The sequence below is a fragment of the Lepus europaeus genome, chromosome 14, assembly GCF_033115175.1.
Source record: "Lepus europaeus isolate LE1 chromosome 14, mLepTim1.pri, whole genome shotgun sequence".
Lineage (NCBI taxonomy): Eukaryota > Metazoa > Chordata > Mammalia > Lagomorpha > Leporidae > Lepus > Lepus europaeus.
The window spans coordinates 2550169-2562702 of record NC_084840.1 but is presented as its reverse complement, the minus strand read 5'-3'; the positions used below and the strand labels follow the sequence as shown (position 1 = coordinate 2562702).

At 46.6% G+C, this 12534-nt stretch overlaps 1 protein-coding gene across 3 annotated transcripts in view; it reads right to left on the bottom strand.

Moving 5' to 3' along the window:
- SWT1 (SWT1 RNA endoribonuclease homolog) overlaps positions 1 to 12534 on the bottom strand; it is an 87220-nt gene that overhangs the window by 65444 nt on the left and 9242 nt on the right. For all 3 annotated transcript variants that reach the window (XM_062211500.1, XM_062211501.1, XM_062211502.1), the window contains exons 4-6: positions 8704 to 9415; positions 3630 to 3689; positions 1107 to 1236 (exon numbers count right to left, since the gene is read on the bottom strand). In XM_062211500.1, coding sequence (XP_062067484.1) covers positions 1107 to 1236; positions 3630 to 3689; positions 8704 to 9415 — 902 coding nt within the window. The remainder of the gene's footprint in view (positions 1 to 1106; positions 1237 to 3629; positions 3690 to 8703; positions 9416 to 12534) is intronic.

Sequence of the window (12534 nt, the reverse complement as noted above, 5' to 3'; positions counted from 1 at the left end):
TGGTTGTACACTTAGGAATTTAAGCTAATTTTAGTAAAACAGGGTAGAACATAAATGAGAAAATAAACTTAAGTCTTCAAAAAGTTCATAGGAAAATACATACTATGGAAAAACTATACATGGATTTCGATTTCAAAATCTTTTGCACCAAAATAAATTTAACCTTTCATTCCATTTTCCATAAGCTTTTTAAAATACCCTCTATGAATAAAGGAATCAAGTAATACCACTGGTATTTTATTTTATAGAGAAATTGTGAGAATCAGATAAGTTAAAGCATAAGAAACCATTTAATATACTGAAAAATGCAATATGAATGCAAAACTGCAATGCTATTTTTATAACTAGATTTCAAAATAGTATACTAATAGATTTTGCATAGTTCTCTACAATTATCTTTTTTCAATAGTAAAAATGATCAGATTTTACTATGTGAACAAGAAATCCATGAATACAATCACATAATCTGTATTATTTCTGCCCAGTGTTTTATATACTTTAAATTATTAAAATTTATGATTAAGAGCAAGAATAAAAGACAAGTTATAACTCTACCTTTTGGCCACAGAAAAATAGAAAACTGCCCACTAACGTAAGATATATAAAACAAATTATAAGAGTAGGCACTGAGTCAAATGGTCAAGACACCAGGCTGGGATGCCTGCATCCAGCTGGGTTCGAGGCCCAGCTCTGCTCCCAATTCCAGCTTCTTGCTAATATGTACCCTGGGAGTCAGCAGGTGAGGGCTCACGTGGCTGGGTCTCTGCCACCCACTTAGAAGACTGAGATTGAGTTCCATGCTCCTGGCTTTGGTCTGCACAGCCCTGCTATGGGCATCTGGAGAATGAACCAGCATATGGGGGCCCTCTGTCTTTCCTAGTCTCTCTGCCCCTCAAGTTGGGTTGGGGGGGTGGGGTGGACGGGGTTATAAAAAAAAAAAAAGACAACCAATAGACCTAAATCCTGTGGGTAAAAGAAATATTCTGTATCATTTCAAATGAGCATATTTTAACATTTTCCATCCAAATACTGTACAAGTTAAATGCTGGCACATTAACTCTTAGGAAAGCACAGGAGTGCATCGCCATTAACATACATTAACATACCTGCAGAAGAATGGGCATCGTCTTCCACCAGGTCGACGTCCATACTCACTAACTCTCCAGAAGGTGGCACCACAGGCAAATCCACACTTCTCCAGACACGGGCAGCATGCAGCTCTTCAACTATCTGCATCTAAAGTGTGAAAGACTCCAGTGAAATATTTCGAGTTACGGATTCAATGGATTATCAGAACACAGCAATCGATTCTTAAGTTACAGACGACAAGACAGTTTGTGAAAAAGAAAGATTTTAAAAATATGGAAGGAGTATGGTAAAATAATTCAATGTACAAACATATAAATGGCTGCTTTTTTTCTTTAAAGATTGATTTATTTATTTGAAAGTCAGAGTTACACAGAGAGAGAAGGAAAGGGAGAGAGAGAGAGAAGTCTTCCATCTTCTGGCTCACTCCCCAGATGGCTGCCGGAGCTGTGCCGATCCAAAGCCAGGAGCCAAGAGCTTCCTCCAGGTCTGCCACGTGGGTGCAGGGGCCCAAGCACTTGGGCCATCTTCCACTGCTTTCCCAGGCCACAGCAGAGAGCTGGATCAGAAGTGGAGCAGCCGGGACTCAAACCGGCAGCCATATGGAACACCGGCACTGCAGGCGGCAGCTTTACCCACCACACCACAGTGCAGGCCCCATAAATGGCTTTTAAAAATCATTTGGGGGGCCAGTGCCTTGGCGTACTTAGTTAACCCTCCACCTGCGGCGCCGGCATCCCATATGGGTGCCGGGTTCTAGTCCCGGCTGCTCCTCTTCCAGTCCAGCTCTCTGCTGTGGCCCGGGAAGGCAGTCGAGGATGGCCCAAGTGCTTGGGCCCTGCACCCACATGGGAGACCAGGAGGAAGGAGCTGGCTCCTGGCTTCAGATCGGCGCAGCACCGCCGTAGCAGCCATTTCGGGAGTGAACCAACAACAGAAGGAAGACCTTTCTCTCTGTCTCTCTCACTGTCTATAACTCTACCTGTCCCAAAAAAAAAAAAAAAAAAAAAAAAAACTGAATATCCAGTTCCTTTCAGGATTTTTTGTGAGGATTAAATAAATTATGTGAAGCTCCTTGCAGAGAGCCTAGCACGACAACAAAATGGGTTCATTTTCATTTCCATTCTCATTTCAAAGTACTTAGAGCCAAAGATGTGTTCTTGAGATTGTTTTTAAGACATGAAAAACAAAAATCTAGATTTTTAAGTCCCTTCTCAATTAGGGAAGTACTTCCCTGATAAACCAAATATAAGCCAGCTTTACAGCAAAGGTAGGAAGCCTTCTACCAAGGGACACTGGCCCATAAGAAAAACACAACTGGCTGCACCATCAATTAATATGGTTTAAGTCTCTAAACAGAAAAGTACAGGGGACAGCACTTGACACAGCTGGTTAAGCCACCACACCTGCAGTGTCAGCATTCCATCTGGGTGCTGCTTCATATCCCAGCTGCTCTACTTCCGATCCAGCTCCCTGCAAATGCACCTGGAAAAGCAGCAGAAGATGACCCAAGTCCTTGGGCCCCTGCACCCACATGGGAGACATGGATAGAGTTCCAGGCTCCTGGCTCCAGCCTGGCCTGAACCCACCTGTTGCAGCCATTTGGGGAGTGAACCAGCAGATGGAAGATCTTTCTCTTTCTCTCTCTATAACTCTGCCTTTCAAATAAATCAATAAATCTTCAGAAAAAATATAAGTGTTGCATGAATCTAATTTCAATTTAGTACCAGAGAACATGAAGTTCCAACAGAAACTCTTCGAGGGTTAATCAGGAGATTTTAGCCAAGAACACGCATGCATGTTTTCACTGAATAACATTTTCATCCTATTGCTGATTAGGGCAATGAGATAAAACACCTTCATGTCATACTACATTTGTCAGTTGCCAAAGCCCAGGAGTACACTTATAAAGGTGCAGCAACATTAAATCAAAATGCAGGAAACCTGTGGGCCACGGGTTCCATGCTCTCTTCAAAACAGATTAGCTTATTAGAAACAAAGACAAAAAGAGTAACTGAGTAAACATAAATACTTTTCCAAAGAGTTTCTGATGACTTCCTAAAAACTACATATATTTTGGAGCCAGCGCCATGGCATAGCGGGTAAAGCTGCCACCTGCAGTGCCGGCATCCTATGTGGGCACCAGCACGAGACCTGGCTGCTCCACTTCTGATCCATCACTCTGCTATGGCCTGGGAAAGCAGAAGATGGCCCAAGTCCTTAGGCCCCTACACCCAGGTGGGAGACCTGGAAGAAGCTCCTGGTTCCTGGCTTCGGATCGACATAGGTCTAGCCCTTGCGGCCATCTGGGGAGTAAACCAGCGGGTGGGAGACCTCTCTCTCTCTGCCTCTCCTTCTCTCTCTGTGCAACTGACTTTCGAGTAAAATAAAAAAACTTAAAAAAAGAATACATATTTTTAAGTAGATATATCACCATTATTTTCACATAATCAAGGTTTTCGTGGTCTCTAATTTTTATTAAAAGGAGGACCTGTTTGGCTTAATTTCATTAAAAATATTCAAAGCAAATAACTATCAATAACCTCTTGATCTGTATCCTCAGTACTTTCAGATGACACCGAAGAACGTATTGCTTCAAACTTCTGAAATGAAAAGCAGTCGTATTAGTTAAGAACAAACCATGAACCTAGAGTACGGGTTCTCAGCCTTGGTACCAGTAACATTTAGGGACAGATCACTGTGCTGCCTGCCGTGTGCACGACAGGATACTCAGCAGAGCCCTAGTCCCCGCAAACCAGCCATCAGTAGCACTGCCCGTCCACTCTGACTTACACAGCCAACACTGTCCCTAGACACTGCCCAACATGCCCTGGGTGGCAAAACTGCCCCTAGCCCCCAGAATAGGAAAACGCCATACTATCAAGGTATGAAATGTGGTGGAAATTCTTTAAGGTTTACTCTTTCACATAAACATTGCTTAGAAAGATCCACATTCTAAGCACGAAGCTATACTACAGGCCACTCTATGAAATACAAAGAACCATGGCAAAGGTAAACAAGCTGTCCTTCAGGACAGGAGATTTTCATCCAGGAATAACCGAGCCTCATCTAGAAAAACAACAGAGAATTTGAGGATTACAACATGCCCAAGGGGGCAGCGCTGTGGCACAGCAGGTTAATGCTCTGGCCTGTAGTGCCGGCATCCCATATGGGCGCCGGTTCTAGTCCCAGCTGCTCCTCTTCCGATCCAGCTCTCTGTTGTGGCCTGGAAAGACAGTAGAAGATGGCCCAAGTCCTTGTGCCTCTGCACCCATGTGGAAGACCCGGAAGAAGCTCCTGGCTTCGGATTGGCACAGCTCCAGCCACTGCGGCCATCTGGGGAGTGAACCCCAGCGGATGGAAAACCTCTCTCACTCTCTGCCTCTGCCTCTCCTTTCTCTGTGTAACTCTGACTTTCAAATATATAAATAAATCTTAAAAAAAAAAATTGGCCAAGGCAAGAAGGCTGAAAAATGTACAGCTGCACTCTGTGTGGTTACAGCACCAGAGGGTTGTGTTTTATTTTTGTCTTCTAACAGAGACTGAAGAATCTCTCCATGAATTCCAACACTGCACTGGCACTTTTGCTGAATGGATGACACCCACTTGACCCCACACACAGGTTACAGTCCAAACCAAATCCCGTTCTAAGAATTCTCCAAGATAACTCCAAGCTCACCTGCACTTTTTAGGAAGCTATTTATGGAATGTGTTACAGACCCTCTCTAAACAAGCGCCTCATAAGCAGAAATGCTTTATGAGAGCTCATCTTTCTGCCCCATCTTTCCAACACGATCAGACCTCACAAACATCAGCACCATATGCAGCGCACAGACGGCCCATTAGAGTTTTCTTCTTCAGTGACCACAGGATGTATAATTCCCTCTCCACCTGACTTTAAATCTTATTAGAAATCTTTATGGTTCTTAGACAGTAAACGGCAAGCAAGCTAGAGATTACTAGAACTTCTTGCAACTCCTGACATCCTAAGTCTTTTTCTTCTCTTCCTTAAGTCACTGCTGCTACTGTGAATGCATGTGCTATCACCCGACCTTACAGAAAAGTCCCCATCGACTTAGCGAGCCCACGGCTGCTTGCCTCCCTTACGACGTTTCATTAGGGGTGACAAAAGGGAATACCCATCATAAGGGTACTAATGGTGTTATCTCTCAACAGAAAATGCAATTACACTGCCCCCGATCACATTCCAGGGGTTCTCTTCCAGCTACAGGACACATGAGAAAGAGAACCACCCGGTTAGGACACTGGCTGCCTCGCCGACTTCCGCTCCCACATTTCTGCACACGCTGACCTCAGTCACACTGAGCAATGCACATGCCTCCTGCAGTGCGGCTGTACACCTCTGTGTCGGTCACTCAACTGTCACCTATGCAGGATGGACAGCACTTCCACTCCTCGCTCTATACACCCTTCAGACCAAGCTTAAAAATCTCAGCCTGGATGAGTCCTTTCTTAACTCGTCCAGAGGGCCATGCTAACACCACGGGCTCTGACACTCACTTCACTATAGCACAGTTCTGCATGTCCACTGACCGTCCTTCCTGGGGCATTCCGAGGATGCAGATCCTCGCACTCATCTCTAAATCCCTGCATCTAAAAAGCACTCAATACAGCACAAGTACCTTTACTTAAGGTTTAATAAACTAATGAATTCCAGGCTCACAGACTGGTAGGAATAGTGGTTTATAAGCCATGAGTCCAGAACATTCATTTGTACTGAGGGGCGGGGGTCTAGATCAAAGGACTAATAACTAAGAAACAAAAGCAGCTGTTTTCAGCGACCAGTGCTGTGGCACAGTGGCTTAAGCCACAGCCTGTGATGCCGGCATCCCACATCAGCCTGTGATAGCGGCATCCCACATCAGCCTGTGATGCCGGCATCCCACATCAGCCTGTGATGCCGGCATCCCACATCAGCCTGTGATGCTGGCATCCCCTATCAGCCTGTGATGCTGGCATCCCCTATCAGCCTGTGATGCTGGCATCCCACATCAGCCTGTGATGCCGGCATCCCACATCAGCCTGTGATGCCGGCATCCCACATCAGCCTGTGATGCCGGCATCCCACATCAGCCTGTGATGCCGGCATCCCCTATCAGACCGTGATGCTGGCATCCCACATCAGACCGTGATGCTGGCATCCCACATCAGCCTGTGATGCCGGCATCCCCTATCAGACCGTGATGCCGGCATCCCACATCAGACCGTGATGCTGGCATCCCACATCAGCCTGTGATGCTGGCATCCCACATCAGCCTGTGATGCCGGCATCCCCTATCAGACCGTGATGCTGGCATCCCACATCAGCCTGTGATGCCGGCATCCCACATCAGCCTGTGATGCCGGCATCCCACATCAGCCTGTGATGCCGGCATCCCACATCAGCCTGTGATGCCGGCATCCCACATCAGCCTGTGATGCCGGCATCCCACATCAGCCTGTGATGCCGGCATCCCACATCAGCCTGTGATGCCGGCATCCCCTATCAGACCGTGATGCCGGCATCCCACATCAGCCTGGGATGCCGGCATCCCACATCAGCCTGTGATGCCGGCATCCCACATCAGCCTGTGATGCCGGCATCCCACATCAGCCTGTGATGCCGGCATCCCACATCAGCCTGTGATGCCGGCATCCCCTATCAGACCGTGATGCCGGCATCCCACATCAGCCTGGGATGCCGGCATCCCACATCAGCCTGGGATGCCGGCATCCCACATCAGCCTGGGATGCCGGCATCCCACATCAGCCTGTGATGCCGGCATCCCCTATCAGACCGTGATGCCGGCATCCCACATCAGCCTGTGATGCTGGCATCCCACATCAGACCGTGATGCCGGCATCCCACATCAGCCTGTGATGCCGGCATCCCACATCAGCCTGTGATGCCGGCATCCCACATCAGCCTGTGATGCCGGCATCCCCTATCAGACCGTGATGCCGGCATCCCACATCAGCCCGTGATGCCGGCATCCCACATCAGCCCGTGATGCCGGCATCCCACATCAGCCCGTGATGCCGGCATCCCACATCAGCCCGTGATGCCGGCATCCCACATCAGCCCGTGATGCCGGCATCCCACATCAGCCCGTGATGCCGGCATCCCACATCAGCCCGTGATGCCGGCATCCCACATCAGCCCGTGATGCCGGCATCCCACATCAGCCTGTGATGCTGGCATCCCACATCAGCCTGTGATGCCGGCATCCCCTATCAGACCGTGATGCCGGCATCCCACATCAGCCTGTGATGCCGGCATCCCACATCAGCCTGTGATGCTGGCATCCCACATCAGCCTGTGATGCCGGCATCCCCTATCAGACCGTGATGCTGGCATCCCACATCAGTCTGTGATGCCGGCATCCCACATCAGACCGTGATGCTGGCATCCCCTATCAGACCGTGATGCCGGCATCCCACATCAAACCGTGATGCCGGCATCCCACATCAGCCTGTGATGCCGGCATCCCACATCAGCCTGTGATGCCGGCATCCCACATCAGCCTGTGATGCCGGCATCCCACATCAGCCTGTGATGCCGGCATCCCACATCAGCCTGTGATGCCGGCATCCCACATCAGCCTGTGATGCTGGCATCCCACATCAGACTGCTGGTTTGACTCCACTCCAATACAGCTTTCTGCTAATGTGCCTTAGAAGGCAGCCTAGGTGGCCCGAGTACTTGGGCCCCAGCCACCCATGAGGGAGGCCAGAGCTCGTGGCTCCTGGTTTCACCCTGGCCCAGACCTGGCTGTTGCAGCCATTTAGGCAGTCAGTCACCGGGAGAAGATCTCTGTCTCTCCCTCTTTCTCTGTTTCTGTGCCTTTCAAATACATTAATTTTTTTTTTTAAAGCAGCTATTTTCTCTCTAGGAAAGAATAAGTTAACTAACAACATGATTATTAAATCCAGAAATTATTTCCTTAGAAGTACACTCATTATAAACAATCAGCTACTGAGGAATTAGTAAAACAAAACACTTAAGGAATTAAAATGATTATCTGTGGTCAGTGACGTGCCCCTGTGTCTCCCAGCCGACGCTGCCTTCACCTGGGTGACTCCAGCTCACTCTCATTCTCAGCTGAGACACCACCCCTGCACTGAGCCTTTCTTAATGAATCTACCCGCAGTCCACCAAGGCTTTGTTCATCCCTGCGGTGTCTTCTCATGATAAATAACAAGGACTTCACTCATATTTAAGGAAATTGCTTCTTTCCTTATAGTAAGTCTGAAACAGAGAATCAGTGTCTCTTACAGGCTAGTTTACTGCAGTATCTGGCACATAGTTGCCTTGAAAAAATAATCTGTTAAAGGAATAAGCAATTCAGAATACTCCCCAGGTGTGCTCCAGTGTCTGGGGCTGGGGAAGAGCCCAAGACTGTGGAGATCCATCTGGAACCACCTCTCCCCACTCTTCCACACACTTCCTTCGCACGGGTCAATATCACAGGGCATCTTCCCAGTGAAGGTGGTACGAAAGAGAGCAAGACAAGGAGGTCCACACATCCCTTCACAACATTCCGTCAGCCCGCTGTGCCTACCCTCAGTGTCAAAGTCCTCTGCTGACAGCTACACACTTCACTTCGTGCTCCTCACCTCAGTAGCGATTTCCCCAGAACTGGAATCAATGCTCTGCTGACGTTCATCATGAAATGTTCCTTTCCACTCAGCAACAGACTGCTTATGTGCGGACTCTGAAAACCAGCGTCTGGGTTTGTGCCTGACCACACTGCATGACGCACGGGGGCTTTCCCGGTGTTCTTCTTCTTCCTGCTCAGTCTCCGACTTGCGAGAATCTTTCTGGAGAGCAGGATGGGATTTAGTGGGGATTTTGAAACTGATCTTCCTTCTACATTCGAACGTCCCCTTGATTATCTCGTTGGAGTTAGAATCCTGAGAAAACGGAATTCGCTCGCGTTTCTCCGAGAAACGTTGTTCAGAACTGTCTCTAAGTTTACTGTTCCTTTTTTTCTTGCATTTTTTCGTCTTTTCCCTCTGTGCAAGTAAAGGAGGCTGTTTCTTTTCACCTGCCTGGCCTTCAGCTTCAGGTTTCACATCTCTGGCAGTCTTAGGACTGCTAAGGTTCAAAACATCATGATCAAGTTTACTCCTAACATTTGTCAATTTAATATCTTTAAGTTTAAAATCTGCGTAGTTATTTATATCTTTTTTAGCTCCATTTGAGGAAGGACTCTGTGAAGTAATTTGATTATCATTTGAATATGATGCTTCTTGGATTTTATCAGGTTCTTGGGATGAGGAATTGATTTTCAGTCTCTTTCTGGGAGTGTCAATTTCTACACTCAATCTGCAAAGCAGATCAGAAGCCCAGGTTACAGTTATACCTAATGATGCAGTTTGCCATTTTAGTTCGGGACGACAGCACTGGCCTGTTACCCAAGTTCATAAAAAGTAAGAAATGGTTACATTAAAAATGAAGTGAAAAGAATTACTGGACAAATAATGTGGGAATCATGGGTTTACTATTTGGAAAAAAAAATACAAATTTATAGCTTTATGTAATAGCAACCATAAATTCCAAAGGGATTAAATACTTAATACCAAAATACTCATTATCATAATTGCTAAGATTTTCACCAAACCTGTATAAAACCCTGGTGGGGGCAGAGAGGGGAAATAAAGGAAGAGGGAGAAGGAATGTTTGATTTCTAACTATGATAACAGTGGGAGAAATAAAGAAAGACATTAATAGCAATGTAACTATTTAAAACCTCAGAATACGAAAAAGATTTTAAAAATCAAAAGAACTGAGAAATGGTATTTGCTAGAAATGTGACAACTTACTAGCCTCAGCAGATAAAAAGCCCATCAAAAAGTACTAAAACTCTAGATTAGGACATAAAAATTAAAGAGAAAAAGGGAATGGCTACTAAACACTTTTTTAAAAAAAGTATATTCTCAATAATTTAAACAAGCATAATAAAAAGACCAGAAAGAGGCCAGCACCACGGCTCAATAGGCTAATCCTCCGCCTGCAGCGCCGGCACCCCAGCTTCTAGTCCCGGTCCGGGCACCGGATTCTGTCCCGGTCGCTCCTTTCCTGTCCAGCTCTCTGCTGTGGCCCAGGAGTGCAGCGGAGGATGGCCCAAGTGCTTGGGCCCTGCACCCCATGGGAGACCAGGAGAAGCACCTGGCTCCTGGCTTCGGATCAGCGCGGTGCGCTGGCCGCAGTGCTAGGCGGAGGATTAGCCTATTGAGCCGCGGCGCCGGCCTAAATCGTTAATTTTTAAGCGCCCATCACTCCACTCGGCATTGAACAGCCAGTAACACACAACACCTAAGAGTCCTAACACCAACTGGTTTACAGTTCAACAGAAGAAAAAGACAGTAAATAAATGACTTCTCTAATAATTAAGAACATAGGAACAAGCTATAACATCTCAGAGTTCTAAGAATTCCACGTGAGTCTCCATCTGGTCTTAATTTCTTTGTTACCTCTTTCGTACAAAAAAAAAAAAAAAAAAGCAAAACAACAACGGCCTATGGGTCAGGTATTTGGCTCAACAGTGAAGTCACTGCTTGGGACATCCATATCCCACGGCAGAGTGCCTGGGTTTGCTCAGGTCCCAGCAGGCGACAGCACAGGCAGCTGGACCCCTTGCTGGCTCCCAGCTTCAGCCCTGCCCAGACAGCCCAGCTGTTGCAGCCATCTGGAGAGTGAACCAGCAGATAAAGATGTCTCTGCTTCTCTTTCTGCTTTCAAATCAACAGAATTTAAAAGAAATCCATGCGTAGTTTTTTCATTATACATTCTCCATGAACTTTCTGAAGCCCCCTATATGGACAACTCAACAGGGAGCAGCGAGTCTATTTATACTTTGCCCTCTTAGATTAGCACGTAAAGGCAAGGGCTAAAAATTGTGCCATTAGGTGAAAAGTCAAAGTGTCTTAGAACTTAAGAAGTCCAAAGGGAATTAAAAGTCTGGCTTAGAGAAACACACGAAGGCAAACTATCATGTGAACATGAAGGCAGAGACAGGGCGGTGTCTACACCCCTAGAAGTGGTCAGAGACCATCAGCAAATGACCAGAAGCTAAGGGAAGGCATGGACAGAGGCTCCCCTAAGCCTCAGGAGGAACCGAGCCTGCCCAAACTCAGAGCTCAGACTTGGGTGTTGAAGCCAACCGTCCTGCGGGTTTGACTACTAGAAGGAAGGAGAATGGCACAGGATACATGAGTTGGGGCTGCCCCTCCAGCACTCCCTGGAATGTTGTGGTGCAGGGCGCACTGAACACAGGGGGTAATGCTCACACTCCAGAGAGCCCTGTCACAGCAGTTCAGGAAGGAAGGAAATCTAGTTTAGAAGTCCGGCAGTGACAGTCAACGTAGCACAAACGCTGTGACAGAATGAGTGTACTTCAACAGATAATGCCACAGAGCAAGTATCACCAAAAAGCACAGATGATTCAAAAGAAAAACTGAACAAAAGTCAGAGGCAAATTGGATTTGTCTGTCTGTTTGTTTTCTGCAGTCACTGGAATTGTTCAGGAAAACTTTTATTTATACAATTAACGCTGCTTGTTCAGGAGTCTCAGAGGAATCCTCATCGCATCAGCACCTGTCATACCGTATACCTGTCAGACCCACTCACATTCCTTCATGACAAAATCCCAAGACTTTTCTCTAAAGAATACAGAAATTAAAGAAGTTCCCTTATTCTAACCATCACTCTCCAAGTTCCCGAGCTCTTACTACATGCTGCCTAATAACACAGCTGGAACCACCATGACCTAATAAGCTACACAACCTATTCATAGGTGTGGAAAGATAACTCATTCAAAACTTCTTTTTTTTTTTTTTTTTTTTTTTTGACAGGCAGAGTGGATAGTGAAAGAGAGAGAGAGAAAGGTCTTCCTTTTTGCTGTTGGTTCACCCTCCAATGGCCGCTGCGGCCGGCGCATTGCGCTGATCCGAAGCCAGGAGCCAGGTGCTTCTCCTGGTCTCCCATGCGGGTGCAAGGCCCAAGGACTTGGGCCATCCTCCACTGCACTGCCAGCAGAGAGCTGGCCTGGAAGAGGGGCAACTGGGACAGAATCCTGTGCCCCAACTGGGACTAGAACCCGGTGTGCCGGCGCCGCAAGGCGGAGGATTAGCCTGTTGAGCTATGGCGCCGGCCCCTCATTCAAAACTTCTAAATAAGCCTCCAAGTGTCTTCCCTTGGTGCATGTAATGAAGTTATATATCTTATAATCAAGTGAAAAACAAATCGTTTGAGACAACAATCTACATTTTGAGTACAAAATATAGTTTTCATGGTCTTTTATTGTACTCAACTTTTTTTAAAATTTATAATAAGAAAATTCAGTACTCATATTTGCATGCACAACAGTAGTAATCAAAGTAAAATAAGATTTTTTCCAAACTTAAATATTTAGTCTCACAATTCTAAGCCAAAGTATAAGAGTA